The following is a 23,603-nucleotide window of genomic DNA, read 5'->3' on the forward strand; positions in this document are numbered from 1 at the left end:
AACAACGTAAACGAGAGGGAAAGCATTATGAAGGTCTTCTATCTCTAGTCATCACGAAAAGGATGCTAGAGTAGTTCCACTGTCGGGGAACGAGCAGGCGAAAAGATGATTTAAATATGTGCAAACGCGATTGTGGTTATACATCAGATAGATAATGATGTTTAGACGATATTGGGCGTCAGCTAGATGTGTTGTCGCCGCCGTTGGGCTTGGAAAAAGAAGGCCCAAATTAAGAGAATCATCAGGAAGGAGAGGAGGGGAAAAGGAAGCGGTCGCAGTTACGGTCACGGTAACGGTCGCGATGGCCGGCCGGCCGGCCTAACCGTCGGCGTGGCCGGAGGAAGTGGGGGGTATTACCAGAGAAAAGAGGGGAGAAAGGGATGCGGCCCATAACCGGGACCGCCGCAAAAAGTGGGATGATTGGCAGTTATGTATTCACAACCTACCGGTCGGGTACCGAGCTGCTTAGAACAAGAATCAATCGCAGCCAGTGGACGGCGGCACGACTTGCCCTCGCCAGCAGGTCTCGTTGGATTGTGGCCGCCGGGCAGCTGCAAGATGTGTAACTTGACTAACCGTCTGATTGATGCTTTAAGTAGTGGTAAAGACGAAGATGTGAGGAGAGGAGGCTGCCACGGGGGAGGGTCGCAAGACATGGCCGCCTGGGCCGTATATGTAATGCATGAACAGTGAATTGATGCCTAGAGGTACCTATTCGCTTCGGGAAGGGACAAACAAGGTCAAGCTAGGGCGATGGCGAGATGCCAGATCATCACGAATGGTACTACGACGAGAGAACTGGAGGTTTGGCTCCAGACATCAATAAATACTTTCTTCGAATTTAGCGAGACTGATTCGTTACCACGGAATTACGCGGGGTGACAAGCCGTTAAAACGAAAAAGAGGGTTCTAATAACCGTCATTGGTGGTTCTCACTTGACAGGATAGCTGAAGAGCTCCCTGGCGTACATACCTACGTACTGCATGCTTATCGCTCCGTGAAAGAGGTCTCAACTAGGAGTGCACCGTCCATGTATATCCGAATATGTGGGTGTTTAGACCAGGAAAGCGCCGTGTTGGTGGTTGTGGGAGTGGTGGCGGAGTTAGTGGTGAAGGCGCCTAGTAGGATCCATCTTCACGTCCCAACATCCGGTGCCTTGGGGCTGGTTTGTGCGGCGTTGTCCTAGAATCCTCCGATTGCCCGGGAAGGAACGGTCTGTTGGTTCGCAGAGCAAATAGTGTGATCCTATCACCATGGTTTGGATGTGATCCCGACATATGTTTCTTTATGGTCTGTGGAACAGCAAACCGAGTAGAATCGGCAAAGCCACAAAGCCAACAAGTGTGTGTTCTCGTCAATGCTCTGGCCAGGACAGACCAAGATGTCTTGTTTGCCCAGAGGTACCATGTTTTGGATGAATTGGGTTGTCCAGGCTCTTTATTCATGTACCACTTGTATCGCAACCGCCGACGATCTATGGGTGGATAGCGCCAACTGGTGTAGAGACAGTGCAACATGTTGCGCCCGTAATGCACAAGAGCAATGTTGAACAAACCCAACATACGGGGAACTGTGCGACCTTCTTCACATTATTTCGACGAATGGTACCAACAACCATCTCAACCAAGACTTGCCACTTCCGCTTTCGGTTGCCTGGGTTGGTGATGTCGACCATGCCCCAACAGTGCCCAGGTAGGTATATGATGGTCATGAGGCGCTCGTTCCCTGCGCCTTCTTTCTTTGCTGGAAATTGTCCGGCGCGTTCGGTGTCCAAAGAAGAGATCGATAGGACAGTTGACGACGATGAGACGATGAGTTGTTAGGATGCGGATAAGATTCCCTCAAGATCGGAAGCCAACCACCAAATCAACCGCTGACCGGCAAACCAGCCAATTGCTTCGGTATCGTGGCAGCCTGGGACTGACTGAAGGAGTAGTTCAGATCACGGTCGGTCTGCCGTTATTGTTGCCGCGTTGCTTCCGTGGAAATTCCGGCACTCGTCAAGGGTTGAAAGCCATCGTGCCGCATCCATCATTCATTATCTTCCAGTCTGAACATCATGGATGGCCAGGGCATGTGCAGGCAGTGTGACGGATAGCAGTTATAGTGGCTAGCTTGACAGCGTGGGATCTGATGTTTTTCCCATCTCTGTGCAGGTTATGCTTGATGTTGTGAGTGCTGGCGGTTTCCATGAGGTTTTGATGCCAGTGACTGTGTGGGTTGAGGTTTGTAAACCCGAGACCGACTCCCTCCACGATCGGGTTTGTCCAAACAGTTGATCAGGCAGTCCGTCGTGCGCCATTGTACATACATACGCTAGTCGAACAGTGCGGGTCTCCACTTTTTTTTCCTCCGGCCAACTGCCCCTTGCCATCCCGCTCCATTATGCAACTCCCTGAATGCAACTCCCGACCGCTGGTCATGTACTATCGGATGATACACAGAGATCCACAATCACCCACGGCAAGAGCCTCGAGTTCGTCGCTTCGACAAAGTATTCCTCCAGAGGCAGGTACACTTCGGTCCAATATGCTGACGGTTGGCGGCATCATATAATAACAAGGAGCTTCTGCCTGACCAGACATTCATGAATGCCGTGGAAACATAAAGATTGACGCCTGTCCCCTTTGTCCCGTGTGGCTTTCCTTTTGGTGATCCTTTGGGCCATGGGCCGGAATCTCTATGTACCTCTTTGGGTGTAGACATCCCATCACACCTTCTCTTTCTCTCGGGTTTCTCGACTGATGGGCAAGCACAAGACTAGGCCTTTTTCTTGGGCCACTCCCACCTTCTCCCTTCCACCACCTCACTCCTTCGAGGCCGCATTCGCCGGTCGCCCATACTGTATTGTTCATTATGGATATAGACACGGCATGGATCCGGGGTCGCCATTCCGGTCTTCTTTCTTTGGGTGCCGGCCCTCGACTGTTATTAATATTTGCCCTGTACTCCCTCTCATACCAGTTCACTTAACGCTCCCTTCCTTTCCTTTTGCACTTTCCCTCTCCATATGACCGTTTCGCAACACAAGCGATCCTGTCCATCCGGAGAACCTGGAGATTCACTTGGGAAGTCGGACAGAAGTCACAAGCCGAGAGACCCTGCCAGCACCTGCCCAGTGTCATCAGCCAATGTACGTACGTTACTTACATCAAGCAACATGTGGCAGTTCAGCTTAGCAACCACATTCCATCCTACGTCCTCAGAGCCTCCCTAATCTTCACCCCTGCCTTCTCCGGTCCGTCACACCATATCCGCCTTCACTACTGTCACTTGCCAACTTCTTCCCTCAGACTCCAGTCCGCTTTGTCTTCCTCCCTCAACTACCTTACTGACATCTCACCACCAGTACCACATCAAACTCAAGTTTACTAAACCGCGACAGCATCAGTAACTCAAGCATCAACTCCCATAATCACGCACAACGCACGAATACGTTACGCGGCAGTGTCAGAAAGGTTCTTCGACGTCAGCCCAAGATGAAACAGCCCCCGATCGAGGAACTTGTCTATGGGTACATGTTCCCAAAGGCCCGACCATCGGACCCCCCGAACTTTTCCGTCTTTCTCCAGAGGCATCTGATTTATGAGGTTCGACAAGAAGTACACTCGTATTACGGTCATATCGACACCCAAGAAGCGAAGTATCCCGGCCTTGATTACAACCACCCGATTCACCGCATTCGCCTAAGCCGCTGGACATGGCACCGTCGGCTCTTCCGCGCCTTCGATGCCCTCCGTTTGACCGAATGGGAGATTGCCAATCTGACAAAGTGGGAGGGCACAAGATGGGCCAAGGAAAAGTACGAAGAGGAGCAGGGGATTATCATCCGGGACACTACGGCCGACGGCTTTCCTGACTTGACCTATCCTCGGGACAGGGTCAGGATTGAGCCTGAGTCTAGCTCTGAGCTCTGTAGGGAAGCTGCGCCGGAGGCTGTGAAGGAAGACGAAGACGAGATCATGAACGAGGACGGGGACGAGGCCATGAGCGACGAGGGCGGGATTGACTCAGCGCTGACCGTACCCCCGGCATTTCCAGGGCACCAAAGCAACGTCTCGAATAACGTTCTTGCTGCACCATCGGACGAGGAGTGGCTGAAGATTGCTATCGAAACTGGTCAACTACCACGCCACTCCGATACCACAAATAGCGAGCTTTCTGCGCCCCGTATTCTCGCCGCTGCTCGTGAAGGTCGATGGCACGAGGTTCCGACTATTTATCGAGATGTCCTACAGTCACGGTTGGGGACACATTTCGGGCCTCTTTTCGGCAACCCTCAGCTACGGACAAGGCACTTTCAGTATGGTACAACAGCGGAGCCAGCCAGGCGCACGACCTCAGAGCTTCGTCTGGCTACTGCAAGCAACTTTTCTCAGCGAGTTGCGCGACCCGGTGCCTGATTGCCCAGTCACAACTCGCAAACGGCAAGGGTGTAACTTCATCTATGAGGGGGTACTACGTGATTTTAGTCCATTCAGTCTGGTAACGAGGTGGAAATACTCGGCGTCCGTCGCTTTGGTTTTTTATTGTTGGGTTGTCTTGCTAGCATGGCGTCAAGTGGGTCTTTGGTTTTGGTGTTTATTTACTCTTTTCATCCTATTATAAGATTGGTGGCGCAATATCAGGAGACTTTATAACTCCGAAGAATGGAGTGCGGGGTGACAAACTTGGTTGGAGGTCATGGTGAGTTGAGTGGCATGTCAGATTTAACATCGTATACTTGTCAGCAACACCAACATGGACAACTGTGGAGAATTTGCATTGCAGTTTGTTTACCCTGAATATGAGACTGAGAAGCACTCAAGAAGAGGTTGCTTTGAATGTCTTTCAAGCCTCGGCTGTCGAAAAGACGGCAGTGGGATGTCCGTCAGGATTTTTGGCAGGAAAAGTCCAGGTAGGTAGGATACGAATATGTAAATGATGGCTTCCCCTTTTTCCCGGTCAGTCCCGTAACTTGAGGGGGAGAAGACGGGTGCGCTTTTGAACATGATGAAGAGCAAAGTGAACAGTACTAATACTAGTTAAGAGAGGAGGGGGCCATAGAACCGTTATGAGAGCAGCCATGAAGAGCAGGGGGGGAGGGGGACAAAACAAAAAAAAAAGGGGAGGGGGGAAAGGGGGTGGCCATGGGGTCACCGCCATAGACACATCAATCCGTCTTGCTCGTGGACAATCCCACTAAGGCACTTGACCAAGAAACCCAGAAAGGACGAGAATGTCGTCAGCAACTCTCGGTCATTAGCACCCTGATACATTTCTCTTAGCCTGTTGTCCGCCCTCTAATTGCAGTAGTGATGTACACTAAGTACAGGCTGACCAAACATGCAGGCCTGTCTGTCTGTCTGTCTAATAGAAAGGAACGAAAAGAAAAGGACATTTATACCGTCACTATGTCTTGGAGTGAATTATCCTTGTTTTTAGATGTATGTGGTAGGTTGGGCAAATAATACACACCATGCTTAAACATCATTAGATGTCTTTGAAACAGCAGCAGGTGAAATCTCACACGGGATCCCTTTGTCTTGTGTACAAGGCAATACGTGATCCACATGTATTCTGCGGGGTGAGAATTGGTGGGGGAAGGGAATGGGTTCATGGATATCGTTGATGAAGTGGTTGTCTTGTGTGTCCAGTGTTTGTCGTCGTTCTTGGCCGTTTCCCGTTTTCCCAAGGCAGCAGTTGGCATCCCTCCTCAGACCGGCGGAGGAAGAGAGAGTTGGTGATCAGTAAACGCCCTCCTCTATTTTTTTCCTAAACAATCCTCGTTCGGCAGTTCCCATTTCCCTGCTCCTTTCTTTGACGTTCAAACCCAATAAACCCTTTGATAATTGCCTCCCTGCGATGCGAAGCGCGTCTATCTTGAACTCGTTCCATGCGTCCTTCGTGCACAACTTCATCTCGGCTTCCCCATCTAGGCCTTCGCAAGAAGCGCGCTGAAGTAGGCCTCGATGTCGAAGTTGGGGCTCATGGGATCCTGGTTGACTGTTTCTTTGGGGCAGAGTCAGGCACCTGGTTAGCAAGTCCATTCTTCCCCTAGAACCCCCTCCCCCGGCTTTGGTTACGAGTAAATAATGCGGGCCGCCGGATCCGGAGGAGGAGGACTGCACATCACGTTAAAAAAAAATCGGGCATGAACTCACGTCCACTAGGAGTAGAGACGGCGGAAACGGGCTGCTTGGACTTGGCGTAGGCCTCCTTGGCCTTGTTTATTAGCTCCTGCTTGTGCTCGTACTCGCGCTGGGCAGCAGCGGCCTTCTCAGCGGCGCTGATGGACCTCTGGTGGGTGAAGCCGTAGAAGATACCGGCGGCGAGGGCCGAGTACCGGAGGACCTGCGGGATATCCCATTTTTAGCTTCCGAACATTTTCTGATTTTCCCACTATAGCTTTCGAGAAATGCGCGACGGTGACCGCGTAGTGTCTTGAAGAAGGGCAGCCAGTAGGCGCACAAGATGCCCCTTCCCCCCCTCCTCTCGTCACAGAGTCGACGGGTAGTGCATGACTGCGGTAGTTGTGGTGCTGGTGGAGGCGGCGGCGGCGGCGGCGGCAACGATGGTGCAACTCACGTTGGATCCAGCCTTAGAAGCGTTTGACGACATTTTTGGACGAGTTGGTGTTTGGCGAGGCCGGGTGCGCTCGGGGGTTCGGAGGAAAGGGGAATTAAAAGGTGGACTCGAAGACGGTCGGGATGCGGCGGACGGCAATTGAGGAGGTCAATCGGGTCCTGGGTGGTGCGTCGTCGGGTCGAACGAGGGAAAAGTTGCGAGCGTTTAGCGTTGAGGGGGTGGAAAGTTCCAAGGTAGGACGTTTACGTCGGTGCTCAGGATGCGAAATGAAGTTTTGGAGCTTCGGGAATTTTCGCAGCCGTGACCGTCCACCGTTCTTCCTTACCCACAGTACCAGTGTATCTTACTAACAGCCGACTGGCTGCCCGGCGAAAAGCTGTTTCTTTACCGGTTTTTACGGCAAGAACGCCTCTGCTCCGGCGGGTTGGCGGCCAACGCGGGCTTCCCTGCACAGCGGTTGACTGGCCCTGACAGCATTACCCGCTAGCGGGAACACCCACTGGACCGTAGCGATATGGGATGGACGCCAGCGCGGCTCACCACACGTGCGGCATTCAGCCCGGGGGGGCGGGCACTCACTGACTAGAGGTACCTTCCTTACCTTTATCAACGACATGCCCTTCTTGACCTCTCTGCCTGCCGACTGACGGCCGGAGAGCCTGGGACGGCAGCCCGACGGCGAGGAGCAGTGGCGATCACGTGCATTGAAGCTGGGTGAACACCCCACCGCCCGTGTCTTTGCAGCAGGCGGGCCCCGGTTGGCAGAAGCAAAGTTAGGTTGGACCCTCGAATGGAGTGAGTGGAAGAGAGGATGCCCGCCCACTGCAGCGGGCAGCTGGAGGGAGTGCTCAGGTGTGCTGAATCCCGTTGCGCGGGAGGCCAGTCCAGTCCCCCAAATGGAAACATCCATCCATTGTCTTTTGTTTGGTCAACCTCCCTTTCCTTCCTTGCGGCAATCAACCGCGAAGAGGAACGAAAGGACGTCGCGCTTGGACGTGAGAGTCTGGAACACAGCACCGCTCTTAGACTTGAAACCTCTTTTCTTGAAGGTACCTAGCTGCATTGCCTTATCATTGCCATAACACCACGTCGCAACTCAGCAGCTTTGCCCCTCTTCACTTTCCATTGTTCCACTCCACCTGCACATCAGACAACGCGACATCCGCCTCAACCTCCCACGAAGCTTTCTAAGCTCGCTCTACCTCACACGGGTCGCATCCCTTCAAATAGCCGACCGCATTTTGCCAGGTGCTGGATACCCGCGTTGCGCCCCCTCAAGGGCTTGCGCCGGCAGCAGAAGTTGGCACTTCAGGGACCAGTCTGTTCAGGGACTGAATAGTAGGATTTGCAAAGATGCAGCAACGTCGGGATGAGATCATAGCCAAGAAGGCGAAGCTCGCCGAGCTGAAGCGCCAGCGAGAGCTCCGTGCTACTCAGGTTAATGCCCGCTTGAGCATAGGAAGCGCAAGCGATGTGAGTGGATGGTCCTTGCTTGATATCTGCTCTTTCGCTTTTAAAGCTGATCTCTTTTTGTCCAGATAGTCAGCCCAACGCCCGGTAGGGCAGAAAGCCGTCGTGAGATCGAAACTCTGATCCAGAGCCTGGTTGGCGAAAGCAGACCCGTATCAGTCTCAACCGGCGCAAATTCTCCCCGCCTCCATGGAAGCCGACCCAACAGCGTAATAAGCGCCGGGGAAACTAGTATCTCGCCCTCGGAATATGCTACGCCAGCTCTCGGCCCCATACTTGCTTCTTCAAATCAGACCACGCAGGTCCTTTCCACGACTCTCACGACTGTTTACGAATGCCCACCGTCGCCAGTAAAGGAAGTGTTTACGTACAGCAAAGGAGTACAAACTACGGACGATTGGGTGCCCCAGCCAAAGCCCCGTAGATATTCGGACTCGGAAATCGACGAACCGCCTGCATCGCCCACTAAGACTAGGGTCAGCAGGAGGTTACGGGATCGCGAAGAAGAGTTACGCGAGAACATAAGAAAGGAGATCGAGCAGGAGTTGAAAGCGGCCAAGGAACTCGTCATAGATGGAGTGTACAAGCCGTCTGCTGCGGCCAACTTCCCCACGAGGAATTTTACCGACGAAGAGCTGAACGCCGTTACGCAATCCGACGACTTTATGGACTTCATCGATAAGTCGACTAAGGTTATCGAAAAGGCACTCGACCAGGAATACGATATTTTGACGGACTATACCCTCGGCGTAAACGATGTCGATGAAGAAGACGAACAGAACGGGAACACGGGCGGGAAGGGTCGGCGGAAGGTGAAGGAATTGGCCCAGTTCTATGACGAGCGGTGGTCCAAGAAGCGCATGATCAGCTCCATTGACTTCTCGCCCAAGTTCAGTGAACTACTCCTGGCATCATACACCAAGAACCCCTCGGCACCCCATGACCCAGATGGAATCGTGCAGGTCTGGAATATGCATTTGCACGATAGGCCCGAGTTTGTGTTCCATGCGCAATCCGACATCTTAACGGCCAAGTTTTCTCCTTTTCACCCTAACCTGATTATCGGCGGAGCCTACAGTGGACAAGTTCTGCTCTGGGACACGCGCGCTAGGTCAGCGCCTGTACAAAAGACGCCCCTCACAGGTTCCGGACACACACATCCTGTTTACTGTATCGATATCATTGGCACGCAGAACGCCAACAACATCATATCATGCTCAACAGATGGCCACATGTGCGGCTGGAGTATTGACATGCTTGCCCAGCCTCAAGAGAACCTTACACTTATTGCCCCCCATCCGTCCAGGACTGAAGACATGAGTCCCACGTGTATGGCGTTCCCGCAGGCCGATCCGACTTTCTTCCTGGTTGGTACGGAAGAGGGATCCATCTACCCGTGCCATCGGTACGATCGCGCCGGTGCCAAGGCCGGCGTAGATGCTCGCGTCAGTTATAGGGGCCATGCTGCTCCCGTTATGGCAGTCGACTTCCATCCTGCACGGGGTGTTGTCGACTTGGGGGATCTCGTACTGTCTGCTAGCTTGGACTGGAGCGTCAAACTCTGGAAGGCGCGCGCTCCTGCGGCAACGTCTACGGTTGTGACAACGGGTGGCGGTATCAACGTACCCGGTCAAGAGCATAACGGCGTCCAACCACTGATAGACTTTGTGCGCGAGGATGTCGTTTATGATGTGGCCTGGTCACCAGTAAAGCCTGGTGTGTTCAGCTTGGTTGACGGCGCAGGCTGGCTTGAGCTGTGGGATATCACCGTCGAGACTGAGGAGCCCGTTGCACGCATTTCTCCTAGCCCACGCAAAGATGGACGACCAATGCTGAGCAAGAGCTTGAACAAGGTCAAGTGGGAGCGTACTGAGGGCAAGCGATTGGCCACTGGCGGTATCGACGGCACGGTCACCATGTTCGAAGTTGGTCCGGATCTGGGTGGAAAGGAGGATTTGAAGAATGAGGAATGGCAGAGTGTGAAGAAGCTGGTGCAAAAGGCCGAGCATATGATTTCACTGAAAGAAGCGCAGGAGAAGTAGGATGGAGGAGATGTCAGACGCCTGATTTATTAGTGTGCGGGTGGAAGACATTCGAATGGCATGCTCCGTTGATCACCAAGCTCGGTGCAGTGACTGTCTTTTTGAGTGCTACGAGTACGGCGTTAAAAGTGCTTGGTGACGGAATGAACCTTTTGTGAACAGAGCGTCTTCTGAAGTTTGCTGGCTCAGCTGTTTGGCTCTTCACCCCTGAATGTCAACAATAGGTTTATAACCCTAACCCTTCGATGACAATCGGAGCACAGTGTGCTTACGTAACTAGGCTAGGTTCCCCCATATATGGCGCAACAAAAAGGCACGCACATCGAAGAGATGACGGAATCTTCACCTCGTTCTCCTCCAGCGATTTCGTTCTTTAAAGGCAGCACAGTCTTGGACCACCAGCTCCTGCCACATTCCGTGTCGGCAGTTCATTAGTATCCAAGCCGGCCTTTCTTCGCCTTTGCTAGCCTTTGACTTGTTGATCCTTTTTCTTTTTTTTTTTTCTTTGATTCTCATTGTAAGTTGCTCATCCACCCGTCTGGATTTCCCTTCCCGGCATTATGATGAATGATTCTTCCAAGAATTCTGCAATTCTCAAGTTCCCTCGGGCAACCGAGGCTCACTGTGGACTATCAACACATTACTATTTCCCTGACCCGCCATGTCACCAAATTACTATTCATAGACACTAGAGTGTTTGAAGGATTGGCCTGCTGACATGAACAAGTTCAACAGATTTAGAGCATTTGTGATAGCACACCAATATTGGCAAAATAGAAGCAACAAACTATGATTTCATTATTATTCGCAGCACCTGAAATCTCCATTTATTCTGTGACTGTTTTGCTCATCACTTCATGGTATTTCTTCGTTCTCTCTCCTCATCCTGAGACATTTGTCCACAAACATGGGAGGTAGCTTAGCGTCCGTCTCCTCTTACGTATCGGTAGGAATCCAGTCAGGATACCTCGCACCCTTGACGTCGAACTTTGCCAGCGTCGCATCAATCTCATCCATCTCCTGATCCGTCAGCTCCACGAACACAGCGTTCTCGTTGACTCGCTCCACCGTCGTGGCGCCGGGGATGGGGATGATCTCTGGCATGCCCGGCCGGCGCGACAGGCACCGTGTCCAAGAAATGGCCAACTGCGCGGGCGTGCAACCCTTCTTCTTGGCCATCTCCTCAACCTGGCGGACAAGCTGGAGATTGATGTCGAAGTTCTCCTCGGAGAAGCGGGGGAAGTGAAGCAACATTGGGAAGGTGGAAAGATCGTCACGCGATTTGATCTGGCCGGTAAGAATCTGTTGTTGCCGTAGGTGGTTAGCTGGCACTGCCCCCGGATCAAGTGAAGACATGAAAGTGATAAGGAAAGAAAAACTTACCCCTCTTCCCAAAGGACTATAAGCAATCAACGGAATCCCATACTCCTTGCAAGCCGCCGCCACCCCATTGTCCAAGACCTCCGTCGCAAACAAACTCAGCTCTACCTCCACGGCCACCACCTTCGTAATCTTGACCGCCTTGTGAATCGTCTCCGCGCTAACCTCACTCAAACTGATTCCCCCCAACAGTCCCTTGTCGATATACTCCTGCATAACCCCAAACGTCTCCTCCATGTCCACCTTGGGATCACGTCTGGCAGCCTCAAAGATATCCAACTTTTTGCGTCCGTTCAACTGCTTGATTACGGTATCCAAAGATCGGCGGACTTCGGTCGCGGATCCGTCGGGGTGCATCCCGTCGACGCCGCCACAGCCTTTAATGGAGAGGACGACTTTGTCGGCGTCTTCTGGGTAGAGGGAAAAGTAGCGCTCGAGAAGGATGGGCGAGTTGTACGGGGGTTGCCCGTAGAATTCGCCGCCGTTCCAGAAGTTGAGGCCGTGCGAGAGGGCGGCGCGCATAGTAGCGAAGGCTTGCTCCTGGGGAACGGGGTTGGGGCGCCAGGTGAAGCCTGTGTGGTTGTTAGTTTCGGATTGGCGTTTGGAAGATGTGTGAGGGAGAGGGAGACGACGAAGACTCACCCATGAGGCCGAAGCCTGTTGGCCCGACTTCTTTTCCGACGAGTTGAGGCATGTTGCCGGGTTGTGTTGACTGAAAATGAAGGATTTCTTTTGCTTGATGTAGATGGTTATGTTGTGATCGTAGTGAACGTGTGATCTTGGCTTCAGATGAGGGTGGCAGCTTCAGTTCTTATACATTACCCCCCATACGATATCTTAGTCAGACTTCAAGGGTCTTTAATAAACCTGTCGCTCATTCTCGGAATCTCTTCTTTGGTACCGATCCCAATTCAGACCCCGCCCGTTCTCCATCACATCGCCTCAGAATCACAGTTCCCCGAATTATCTGACCCCGCGGCCGGGAGATCCATGACGTCTGAACCCCGCGGGCTCCCTTCGTGGCGGGTGGTTCGGCTCGCCGCGTCCCGCCACCCGGACTTTACACAAGGAACCTTGCTGTTTTGGGAAATAGAGATCTAGACCGCAAAAGAACATCGAGATTCGAGACGTCGTTAGTTGCTTATCTCCGGAGCGCGGTGTAAAATCCGAGTGGCTTGTAACCGGGGCCCGCGGCTTTCCGCTATTCAGTGTCATCGCTTTTCCTCGTTGAACTGGGTTTTGATCCCACGTTGTATTCTACCGGCCAATTGGGTGGTTTTACTTTGTGGGCTAGGGAAGCTCAGGCGTCGAACGACGTGCGTGTCTTCTCAGTAAATCGATTGGCCATAGAGCCTAGCGATAAGATTCAGTTGAATGAGAATTGCGGTACCGATGACAGTGTCTCGCTGTCCAGTGTTAGGTAGTTACTACCAGTCAGTAATGGAGCCGGGTATAAGGGTGATGGCTAATATGTAAGCTGACGGGGCCCCAATCTGATGCTTTGTTTTGCACCTTCTCGGATGTCGGGTTGGTTGGTAATGAGGCTGAACTGGGAGAGAATGGAAGCTGTAGGCCAATCTCTGGTGGTCTATGGTGCAGAGCTGATCGGTTGATCACGAGTATCAAATGTTATTGGGTTCACTCTTCAAGAACTTGCTGTTCATGTTTATGTCAGTGACCTCCACTGTCTCATAGTCCTCCACAGGCACATATCGCCCATATACGAAACGCACACTCTATTACAACGAGTACATATTTCTAATCCATAGGCCTCCATCAATATCTGCTTACACCCTCATCCAAAATCTACCAGCCTCTAGATCTCGACCAGCCGCGGAACATCCGGCAACCGTACCATACTCCCGCCCTCATTCTCATCCTCACAAGTCGCCTTCATGTTACCCGGGATCGTGACTACCACCTGCCCCTGATCCTGCTTTGGAGCATGCATAGACGCCGCAAGGCCCTTGACCGGCTTCCTCTCACTGAGTCCCTCCTTCTCCTTTCTCTCATCCGTTTCACCACCCGCTCCACCATCGCCTGCAACGGGCTTCCCCGTCGCAGCATTCAATGCCGCCCCCGATGAAGCCCCGGCACCGGCATCGACAACGGCAGGAGTAGAACCACCCCCAACCGTTTCCCCTCCAGAACCAGCACGTCTCTGATCAGCAGCAGCACCCCCCTTCTTACCCCCGTCATCAGCAGTAACAAGACTTACCGTCCCATCCTCGTTGAACGTCACCTTGACATTCTTGCGGTTTCTATCCAGTGGCGTCTTTTCTCCCTTACGCTCAAATCGCTGTTGGGACTGCTGCTGCTGCTGCTGCTGCTGTTGTTGCGATTGTTGTTGTTGGCCAGAGACACCACCATGTCCATATCCATGCACCAACAACGCATCAGCCGGATGACGAAGCGGGTGGTGAGGACTACCATATCCCGGGGGAATCAGCATGGAACTGAGGAGGCGGAGGCGTTGGTTGAATTCCCGCTGTTGGGCTTTGAGTTTTCTGTTGCTTAGTTTTTTTGCCGTTGCTGGTAGTGTCATTCCAGACAAATTTGGGAGCATGTGATGGGGGTTATGGGCCATGGGAGTGCAAGGGACGGGTGGAGGAGGAACAGAACCACCACCACCACCACCACCACCACCACCAACACCGGCAGCAACAGCAACAGCAGTCTGCTTTGCCTTGCTAGACATCCCGATACCAGTAGCAGCAATCCACCACGCAGGAATCTCACAGAGGCCAACCTCGAGAAGACCTTCAAGCGTGGTGGGCATGGCGTGCCTGTGACGGCAAAAGGTGCCCCATTTGCAGGTGCCGTGTTGACACCAGTGGCGGCAGTATTCCTGGAAAACCGAAGCAGAAGAAGCGGCAGCGGGTGTAGTATTAGAGCTGTTGACACCAGGACCGGTAGAACTGGGAACTACCGTAGGAGGGCTGGCAGCAGGTGTTGCGACATCGGTTTTGGCAGCAGCGGGCTTGGGTGGTGTAGCCATTGTGTTGTGGGGAACGCTTGCCCTTTGATCCGCAGTGCTTGTAGTGCCAATAGGGGACATGTCGTCTCGGTGGACAGTCGAATGACTACGAGATGCGAACTGGGGAGAAGGAGGTGGGGCGAGTAAGGCAGAATGACGGCTGGCATCCTGTGCTTCGGTCTCTCGGGCGATGCTCCTTTCGACCAGATCGGCCCATCGCATTGTATGCATTGCCTCATCTTCGGCGCGGGTCATCCTGGGCGGGTTTGTGCTTGTCGATGCCATGCTAGGGTGAGGAATATGCGGAGATTTTTCCTGACAAGAAGAGGAATGGATTATACTGGAATCACTTCCGGTGGGACCTGCTGGTGTGTTATACGGAACTCGCTCTGAGTGCTCAGGATGAGCCATGGTCCGCTGTCCAGGAGCGCAAGCACCCCTTGAGACCAATGTGGCTTTCGACAAGTCTCTCCACCCAAATTCCTCATGGGAATTAGGCTCGATGATCCGTACCCGATATGTGCCTTCGTTGTGCGGGACAATACCGAGGTTATAGAGCCCCGTGGTCTGCTCGACCGTCAGCTCTCGAGGTAGGCCAATGTCAATCCAGTCGGGAAGCTCGTCCACAGCAATCAAGGGGACCATCGGACCTTGTTTTCTATGAATTGCTCCGGTGTCATTACGCAATACCTCAGTGTCAGGTCGGGCAACAAAGAACTGAGGTTGCGGTACCATGGTGAGTGAGTGAGGTTGACTGACGTCTTGGTATCTGGCGAGACAATTAATGGGAGGTAAAGAGATCCTAAATCACTCGGGCTGTGCGTATGGCCGCGGGAGGAGCAATAAGACTTGTTCGAATTGGCTTGTTCTGACTATAGACGTTAGCTCGAACTGAGGGCAAAAGATCCAACTTTATAGGGTCATGTCTGGCGTGCCGTGACGTGCTGGCTATCACTTTGTCAATACAGGTTTGCTGCAGCTATTTTACCTGACAATCCTCAGAGAACTTGTCAAGCGCTAAAGCTTTGAGTGAACAAACAGATAGACGACCCTTCAAACACACGAGAGAGATGGGCTGGAAGGGCCGGAACAAGCGCTTCTAACAATCGTATTTGGATCGCTGTGGTGTGTCGAACATGATCGGTTGGTGACTGGGATTACACAAATGCCGATTGTCTAACATGAGGGCATTGCTTTCGCGTTATCTTCAGCGCAGTTCGACCCTGAGTTTAGCCTCAAGGCCATCCACGCAGTAACCAAATTGGCGAGGACCATCCTTCAGCTCAACTTCGCGCCTCACAAATCTTCCACCTTTCTTTCCGGCTATAGATGTGCCTGCGAGAGAGGCGGCATCATCCTGTCTGCGCTCTCTCTCTGCCTCTATCTCCTCGTCTTCACTACTGTCACCATCGTGATCGTCGAACCCACCAACTGGGTCCCATTCGCCAGTCTCCCACACCAGTCGTAGCTTCAGAGGCGGCAAACCAAACATTCTCCCCGCAATTCCCTTGACTGCATAAATGTCAAAAGATTTGGGTATCTGCACGATCCTCTCTTCCGTTGATGTATTGACGCCTGACTCACTGGACGCCAGCTCGGCTAGGTAAAAGTGGACAGTAATCAGCCTTGCTTCAAGGTAATTCGGGTTGATGTCCTGTTGACGGGATACTGCTGGCTCGCCGTAGAGGTCACATAGCTCAGCCCAGCGTCGATGACGTGCCAGCACTTGGGCTTCTTCTGCCTCCGCGGTGGTTGACAACTGTCGAGCTATGCGAGAAAGGTAGTACATTTCAGCGTTGGTACGGTCCGCGGCAGTGATATTGCTGAAGTTGAGCGTCCTGATAGACGGGAGGCGCGCGACCATCAGCATGAATGCTTCATCACTGGCGGCGGTGCCCTTCTTCGAGCTGTCTGTTTCCAAAACAGCTCCATCCTCGAGTCCCGGATTCTCGTAAATTGGATTGTGGGAGAATCGCAAGGAAGTCAATCCGGGGAACACGTCGAGAAGAGCGTCAACGAATGACCAATCGCTGACCTTGTTGTACGACATATCAAGATATTGAAGGCTTTTGCCAAAAACCGGTACCTCCTTGGAAGGAGAGGACATGATGGTGGATATCAAGTTACCCTTCAGATGCAGATTTCGAAGGGTACGTATACTCGTAAGAGCAGCAATGTCTTCCAGTGATGTAAACTCGTTGAACTCCAGGTTCAGAGACACTAGTGTTGATGTGAAGGATACTGCTGGCGGGATGGGTGCGAGACTAGACAGCTGGTTTGTGCCGATTTCGAGAAGAGTCAAGGAAGGTAACTTGGAGGCAACATGACATATTTCAGACCAACTCAAGAGGGTTTCTCCGAGTTCGAGCTCCTTGACGCCCTTGAAGGCTTTATGCGGTCCATTGAGCTTGTCGTCTTCGATGACGTTTTGGAAACGATTTCCGCTGTTCAGTGTCAGTCTTCGTCACATCTTCGAATGGTTCGTAGCAGGCGGACTTGGCTCCGAAGAAGTTCACACAAAGAAAAAGGACATACTTGGCTCTTAAACTGTGCAAAGAATCCAACTCGGAGCAGATATCCACCACAGTACCGAAGTCGGTGAACAAGTTACGGCTGATATCCAGCTCGACGACCTTGGGACAAGTCTGGCGGATGGTCTGATGGTCTTCCCGGTCTGTGTCGTGTGAATATGCAGAGGTGATGCATGACCCATCAAGGATGACAATCTTCAGTTCGCTCAACTGGGCCTGCTTGCGGCGAATCTTGTCAAAGCCGACCTCCTCGGCAACCTTGCCACCGACAACGATTTGCTTCTCAGGCAGCATGGGCCCATTCTCAGAAGGCACGTCAGATGCATACTTGAGCTGGAGTGCAGAGAGAAAGGTCTGGGGTGCATCTGCCGGTCTAGTTGGACGGATGAAAGACGCTGCTGTCGCTGACTTGGATTTGCCTGAGATAGCGTTAAATGGCCGTACAGCCTGCGTATACACGGTAGGATGGGTGAACCTTACATGTAAAATATCGGATGCCCTTGTGCTGGCCAGCGTGTTTGCCGCGTGTCGGATCATCCCATTCAACTCCAAGCCATGAGCCAGTGGTGCCCTCGAGCTCACCAATAAACCGGACGGTGCACAGGGCGCCGTCGTAGGACCTTCTTTGGCCGATGTGAGGGGTAACGGAAGACATCTTTTGACAATATTTCGATAGACCAACGGTCACAAAATGCAATTGTCTGATTTGTAGTTTTTCTTTTTCCCCCTCCGCCGCTTGATGCACTTCGAGCTGTACCGCTAGACGAATGTTGATTGTCGAAAAGGATGTAATTTTGCAATGGTTGCTACCGATTTCTGTTCGTTCAAGTTGAGCGTGCTGTACAATACTTTGAAATGGAAGGCAGTGTCACTGTGGAGGAATGGTAGAGCGTCCCATTTGAGGCATCAAACCACTATTTGAATGCACCTAACTATCCTACAGTCCCGGACCAAAAATAAAACACGCTTACCCCGCAAACCCGCATTTCCCCCTTTTTCATTTTCTTTACTTTTCAACACCTTCTTTTCAAATGCCAGCCATTACCTCCAGCCCTATTAAAAAGCTAAAATTTAAGCATCTAACTCCTCGGAAGAGGAACCGAATTGCAGCAAGGTATCAAGCGGGCGTCACATCTACCACTATAGCCGTATATAAAGGCGTAACACCAGCCTTGGTCCGGGGCATTGCAAAGCGCTTTACCGCTTAGGACTATAGTATCTCTAAACCTAACCGTAGACAACCACTACTCCTTTCTAAGCGAAATAAAAGAGCTATCTTACGAAAAACTACTCTCGAGCCCTTCGTTTCTATCAGGGATTTAAGAGTTACGGCCTATCCTCATATCTCAACGCCCACTCTAAAGCGCTACCTCCGGAAAGAAAGCATTTTATACTCCTTAACCGTTACTCAACTATATTTTTCCCAAGAAACGGCTAGTACTAGATATACTTAATCTCTCGAGTATAGTAATAAACCTTTATCCTTTTAAAGGACGGTTTTATTTATAAATAAATCAACAGTAGAGAAAGGAACTAATAGAAGGAAATATTGGGTTTTCCGCCTTAAAGGTAAGAAAAGACTCCAGTAGCCTTTCTCTTCTCCTTTATTTAAAAATTAACTAAATTGTCTCATTTCAAATTTATTAGCTATTAATCCTAAGTATATTCAGGCCCGACACAAAAGATCTCGTCTTTTATAGATATTTTAAGGTACAATTCGCTATAGCGTTAAAAGTAACTTCGTTCCTTGCCCCGGAGACTCTAATGCAAAAAGAGGAAGTATTACGGCTCGAATTTATAAGGAGATTCTTAAAGAAGAGCTTCCTAAATTTATAGAGCCTCATATTACCTTTATATAAAATAATACGCCTATTTATACAGCGAGGATTATAAAAGATTAGTTCGAAGAAATATACTTCAAGGTATTAGCGTAACTGCTATACTCTCCCGATCTTAACCCTATTGAAAATCTATGGCATTTATTCAAAACTAGGATTGTCGAAAGACATCCTAAGCTCTCTGAAATACCAAAGAATTCCTAAGCATTAAAATTACTATCAGAGGTGGCTAAAAAGGAATAGTTAAACTTTAAAATTAATATAGTCAATAACCTAGTTAACAACATACTTCGAAGAGTATAGGCTATAGTAGAAGCAAAAGGCTAGTATACGAAATACTAAATAATACGTTTTATCCGCCTAGTTCTAAAGTACCTGTCTAACTATTTTCTAAGCTTTTTATAAGGGTCTGCAGTTGTAAGGTACAATGGAAGAAAGGTGGTCGTTGTCATGAAATTCGGAAAATTTGGAACGTGTTTTATTTTTGGCGCCCCACTGTAGGTGCAAGCCGCCGTAAGACCTACGAATTTTGGTGCCAAGAACTGGACAACATCAGCGGGCACCGCAACACCATAACACCGCATCACGAAACCTCCTGACAAATGCAAACATCGATTGGCGCCAAAACGATTAAGTTTAAGATGTCGCTGACACTAGAGATAAGTTTAAAAAAAATCCGCCCAGTTGTTGTTACTGCTGGCATCGTTATGGTATCATGAAATCTCTCTGCCATTTCCAATCATACAAACAGCAGCCGCTTGCTCATGCTTATATATACAACAATGACCACAGTTTCTCTTACAACTTGCTCTGAGGAGCAGGTCCGACGCACTTCATCAGGGCGCGTCCATTGCTGAGCACGACCTTACCACCCTCGATCTGGACCTGGAAACGTATCTCCTCCCAGCCATCCTTGATCTCACCAGTCTTCCACGCCGACGCAACAAGCTTATCACCACCACGGACAGGGCTGGTGAAGCGGGCCTGGTACTCCTTGATGTTGGCGGGGTCGCTACCGCCAAGGTGTTGGAGCAGGCCGTGGCAAGCCCAGTTCCACGAGTACAGACCGTGAATGATGACGCCTCCGAAGCCCATCTTCTTGCCGGGCTCGGGATCCGCATGGAGGGGGTTGTAATCGCCGTTTAGACGGTACAGAAGAGGAGTCTCGGGCGTCGTCTGGTTCTCAAACACAGCATCAGGCTTCTTGTCCTTGGGAGGGGGGAAGTTCTGGGTGGCGGGACCCTTAGGGCCGCCCCAGTTGCCCTGGTTGACGTAGAAGGAAGAGGTGTGGATGCGCGAGTAAACTTCGTTGTTGGCAGCATCTACGATATCGGTCTGGGTCTCGACGACAGAGCCCGGGCGACCCTTGTCGTAGACGCCGACAACCTTGGTCCGCGACTCAAACCTTTTGCCCTCAGAGGAGGTGGGAAGCTGCTTGAAGAATTCGATCCGGCGCTGTCCGTCAACGACACGAGCGGGGTCGAAGACAGGCACGCCGGGGATGGCAATGGACTTCTGGGCGGCGTAGAAGTCGACTACATCTGAGGAGTCGAGCTTGAAGGCTGCAAGGCCGTCAGTCATAATACATTGGAAAGCCTAGCGAGTATATGAAATACCTACACAGAGCCAAAGGATAGGTGGGAAAAGGAACAAAGTTGGGATGAAGCTCGTAAAGGAAGTGAAGCTCCTCAGCCTTGCATCCGATGGACTGGGCAAAGAGCAAAAGATCCCTCTTGCACCAAGAGACACTCTTGGGCGGGTATTCGAAACCAACTCCGGGGCCGGGCATTGTGAAGATCGTTGAAATTGCTCGTTTTGTGTGGCAAGGAGAGACACAAGAATGCGAATCGTGGGACAGAGGTTCGTCCGAGATTGGAATTACAAAACACAGATTCACAAACTGTCACGGGCTTTTATGTATCAACAGTCTCCCTGTCGCTTCTCGGACAAGAGAATCCCCTGGTTGCGGAGGTGGCACTGGACGGAAACCCGGGTTCGACTGCGATGCCGGTGAAGGGATGAGTGATGCGGGGGATAAGGCAGGCCGATAGTAGTGTACCTCGGCAGGCCTGAGCTACCTCTAACTAGAGAGGTTCACTGTGTGGGGTTGTGCCCGTGTCCGCATTCGCGACGGCTTCTAGGTTTCCCGTCTTAGACCGCAATATGGCGCCCTTTTGCGGCACTCGGGAGTCCTGTTCCTGATCGAAGAAAAACGTGAAAAGAGCTCATTGAACTCTTGGCCGGTGAATGAAGTCATATCCAAGGAGGCGATGTCGTGTCTACGTAAAATGTTGTCGACTGAAGCTCACCAAGACCCCAACGGTATGGAGACGATTGGCAGCCGGCCCTAAAAGAGGTTTTAAATGTTTCTTGTCTGCGCAGGTCTCGAAGGCTAGCGTTGCTGTCCACGCTGGGTTTTGATGGAGAGCGAGAAGTGGATGTCCCCCAAAAACAGGGGACACAAACCTTGATAAGATAAGCAATAACACCAAAAATTTCCAGACCACCGCCTCTCCAAGTGAAGGGGTCGTGAGCCCTCATCCAGGGTTCCCTTCATTGAATAGCATCATTGCCTTCGTCATCTCCAGCTGTTTTCCGGGCGCGTGATACCCTTTCAAGATTTCTTTCGGGAATCGTTTGCGCCGCTATTGTTCACCTACCAGCCACTCGCACGCAGTGAATGATTCTCTCGTCATTCATTTCAAAGTCAACACCCACTCCCCGACCGCATCACTTTGCCCTTCGGAATCTGGGTCTAGTCACAGCACCAGCAAACGACAAGGTCGGCCTCATAATGAGGAATATGGCTGGCAATAAGAGCAAGGCGGACGGTATGCGGCCAAAGGGGTCAGAAAAACGGACCTCCGGTGTGCAGAGCGCTTCGACCACCACCGAAACGAGCCGCTTTCTCTTTAAAACGGCAACAGCAACAACTGCAAAGACCGCACCTGCCAGCACTCCCAGAAACCCTTTCGTCTTGCCATCAGCTGCGCCCTCAACGGGCCCAAACCCTAGCATCACAACTACCATCACCACCACCACCGAAATAAAAACCCACAAGCCTCTTTCGAAAGAAGACTACCTTGCGCAAGCCGAGAGGCGGTATTTGGCCAGCCGTGCCAGAGCAGACGCTGAGCTCAGGAGATTGTACCAAACTCGCCCATTTGCCAAACGTGCTGTCAAACGTTATACCCAAAGGAGGTCACAGTGGGCGGAATCTAGGAGGCGATTGCAAAAAGCCGGCGCTTTCTTAGAGAACACCATGGGCACCTTCAGCAATGCTCATACTTTGAACAACTCAAGACCCAGCGCGTCTGCTTCTAAGCCTCTACGAAAGACGTCACCCAAAGTCTCACCAGAGCCATCGTCTGCCAAACCCCCGGCCCTTGTTCAGAACAGTTTCAGTATAGGGGACCATCCTGATGATGACTGCAGCAAAGCCCCCAGTGTCACCAGCAGCTCCGACGAGACTGTCAAGTCAGACACTAGGACGGTTGACTCACTTTCCACAAATATCACGACACCCGATTTGTCCGATTGTGACAGTTTGGTCAAATCTGCAACGAAGCTGACCAAGCAGAAGACGACATCATCATCAGCTGTGATTCCCCCTTCACAAACTCAACCCGATCTCGTCACAGAACAACCCAATCTGAAAGCGGAAAAGTTCAAAATCACAATCAACGTCGAACCCGTAGCTTCATCGAAGGAGTCCAAGTCGTCAGCCCAAAAAGGCAAAGAGGATGCGGTGCCAACAACCACCCACGGCTCTCTGACGCCAAAGAAGTCAGTTGACCAAAAGGGCGAGAAGAAGCAGAAATCGAGCAGCGACAAGGCGGACGGTCAAGAAATTCCGAAGGAGAAGAAGTCTAAGAAGCACAAGCGGGATGAAGAAATCGACAAGGAGGAAGGTGCCAGCGAGCAGCAGCCCAAGGCGAAAAAGTCCAAGACCTCAGCAGAGCCCCCCACATGCTCCGGTGCCGCCATGAGTCCTGCCTCTATCGACAAGTCATATAAACCCTACCCGAACGTGCCCCCAGAAATCAGGAAGGAGCTCTTCGTCATCAAGGCCGAAGAAATGCTCTTTAACCCGCTCGGCTATGATGATCTCGTCTACGATGACAACAGACCCAGGAGCAAGCGTCCGAAGTGGAGGAAGACTGGCCGCAACACAGGTCACAACGATATGATGATGTCCGGTGGTATCGGTCCTGCCGATCTCTCTTCTCCTTCCCACAAGTTGGGCAAGGGTGATGCCAACAAGAAGAACCGGTCGGACGGTGATGACAGTCTGTCGAAGCAGGTGCTTAAGAAGGGTCACAACAAGCGGGTTGCGGAGGAGGTTGCTTCGCTCAAGAAGTCCTCGGCGACGGCGGAGTCGGGGTCGAGTTTCGGCGAGAAGAGGGAGAAAGAGTTCAAGAAGAATAAGTACGGCCATCGGGATCAGCAGGGCGGGAAGAACTGGAAGCACAAGCCAAATCAGTCGGGAAGCTTGGCGGCTAAGTTCAGGAAGCACAAGTAACTGGAATGTTGCAGAAAAGTGACGAGCGGGAGAAGATCAGCAAAGTCCAAAATGGATCACTGACGACAGGCGAAGACATGAGGTCCAGAGGCTGCTTCATTCAAGTCTGACGGGAGAAAGATAATTTCCACGTCTGAGGACAGGAAACTTACCTTCTCTGCCTCTCGCCATCTTTGCCCACAATTCCATATACATGGCCAGGGCGGGAAGAATCAGACCGGTCCTCATAGACGGGTCACCCCCAGAGGAAGAATACGGGTGGTTGTTCTTTTCTA

General features: G+C 51.7%; 9 protein-coding genes across 9 annotated transcripts; 4 read left to right on the forward strand and 5 right to left on the reverse strand.

Annotated features, from left to right (window-relative positions):
- Positions 1–2,995: 2,995 nt before the first annotated feature.
- Positions 2,996–3,398, forward strand: NEUTE1DRAFT_125941 (uncharacterized protein; the record flags this gene model as incomplete). Its single annotated transcript, XM_009857785.1, has 2 exons — positions 2,996–3,134; positions 3,351–3,398. The coding sequence occupies 2 exons, from the start codon at positions 3,012–3,014 to the stop codon at positions 3,393–3,395; spliced, it is 168 nt and encodes a 55-aa protein (XP_009856087.1).
- An 82-nt stretch (positions 3,399–3,480) lies between these two features.
- Positions 3,481–4,426, forward strand: NEUTE1DRAFT_72040 (uncharacterized protein; the record flags this gene model as incomplete). Its single annotated transcript, XM_009857786.1, has 1 exon — positions 3,481–4,426. The coding sequence occupies one exon, from the start codon at positions 3,481–3,483 to the stop codon at positions 4,402–4,404; it is 924 nt and encodes a 307-aa protein (XP_009856088.1).
- Positions 4,427–5,915: 1,489 nt separating this feature from the next.
- On the reverse strand, positions 5,916–6,601 carry NEUTE1DRAFT_105435 (uncharacterized protein; the record flags this gene model as incomplete). Its single annotated transcript, XM_009857787.1, has 3 exons — positions 5,916–5,992; positions 6,145–6,334; positions 6,569–6,601. 3 exons carry the CDS (start codon positions 6,599–6,601, stop codon positions 5,916–5,918), a joined length of 300 nt encoding a protein of 99 aa, XP_009856089.1.
- A 1,320-nt stretch (positions 6,602–7,921) lies between these two features.
- Positions 7,922–10,155, forward strand: NEUTE1DRAFT_90737 (uncharacterized protein; the record flags this gene model as incomplete). The annotated part of the gene is made up of 2 exons (XM_009857788.1): positions 7,922–8,041; positions 8,107–10,155. 2 exons carry the CDS (start codon positions 7,922–7,924, stop codon positions 10,078–10,080), a joined length of 2,094 nt encoding a protein of 697 aa, XP_009856090.1.
- A 703-nt stretch (positions 10,156–10,858) lies between these two features.
- Positions 10,859–12,341, reverse strand: NEUTE1DRAFT_72049 (uncharacterized protein; the record flags this gene model as incomplete). Its single annotated transcript, XM_009857789.1, has 3 exons — positions 10,859–11,382; positions 11,464–12,032; positions 12,103–12,341. 3 exons carry the CDS (start codon positions 12,152–12,154, stop codon positions 11,017–11,019), a joined length of 987 nt encoding a protein of 328 aa, XP_009856091.1.
- A 741-nt stretch (positions 12,342–13,082) lies between these two features.
- Positions 13,083–15,172, reverse strand: NEUTE1DRAFT_133099 (uncharacterized protein; the record flags this gene model as incomplete). The annotated part of the gene is made up of 2 exons (XM_009857790.1): positions 13,083–13,196; positions 13,316–15,172. The coding sequence occupies 2 exons, from the start codon at positions 15,170–15,172 to the stop codon at positions 13,083–13,085; spliced, it is 1,971 nt and encodes a 656-aa protein (XP_009856092.1).
- A 406-nt stretch (positions 15,173–15,578) lies between these two features.
- NEUTE1DRAFT_149982 (uncharacterized protein) lies at positions 15,579–17,820 on the reverse strand (the record flags this gene model as incomplete). Its single annotated transcript, XM_009857791.1, has 3 exons — positions 15,579–16,881; positions 16,973–17,387; positions 17,449–17,820. The coding sequence occupies 3 exons, from the start codon at positions 17,621–17,623 to the stop codon at positions 15,645–15,647; spliced, it is 1,827 nt and encodes a 608-aa protein (XP_009856093.1).
- Positions 17,821–19,452: 1,632 nt separating this feature from the next.
- Positions 19,453–20,653, reverse strand: NEUTE1DRAFT_72054 (uncharacterized protein; the record flags this gene model as incomplete). Its single annotated transcript, XM_009857792.1, has 2 exons — positions 19,453–20,368; positions 20,427–20,653. 2 exons carry the CDS (start codon positions 20,593–20,595, stop codon positions 19,605–19,607), a joined length of 933 nt encoding a protein of 310 aa, XP_009856094.1.
- A 956-nt stretch (positions 20,654–21,609) lies between these two features.
- On the forward strand, positions 21,610–23,328 carry NEUTE1DRAFT_125949 (uncharacterized protein; the record flags this gene model as incomplete). Its single annotated transcript, XM_009857793.1, has 1 exon — positions 21,610–23,328. The coding sequence occupies one exon, from the start codon at positions 21,610–21,612 to the stop codon at positions 23,326–23,328; it is 1,719 nt and encodes a 572-aa protein (XP_009856095.1).
- Between the last annotated feature and the right edge of the window lie 275 nt (positions 23,329–23,603).

This window comes from Neurospora tetrasperma, assembly GCF_000213175.1.
Source record: "Neurospora tetrasperma FGSC 2508 unplaced genomic scaffold NEUTE1scaffold_81, whole genome shotgun sequence".
NCBI lineage: Eukaryota > Fungi > Ascomycota > Sordariomycetes > Sordariales > Sordariaceae > Neurospora > Neurospora tetrasperma.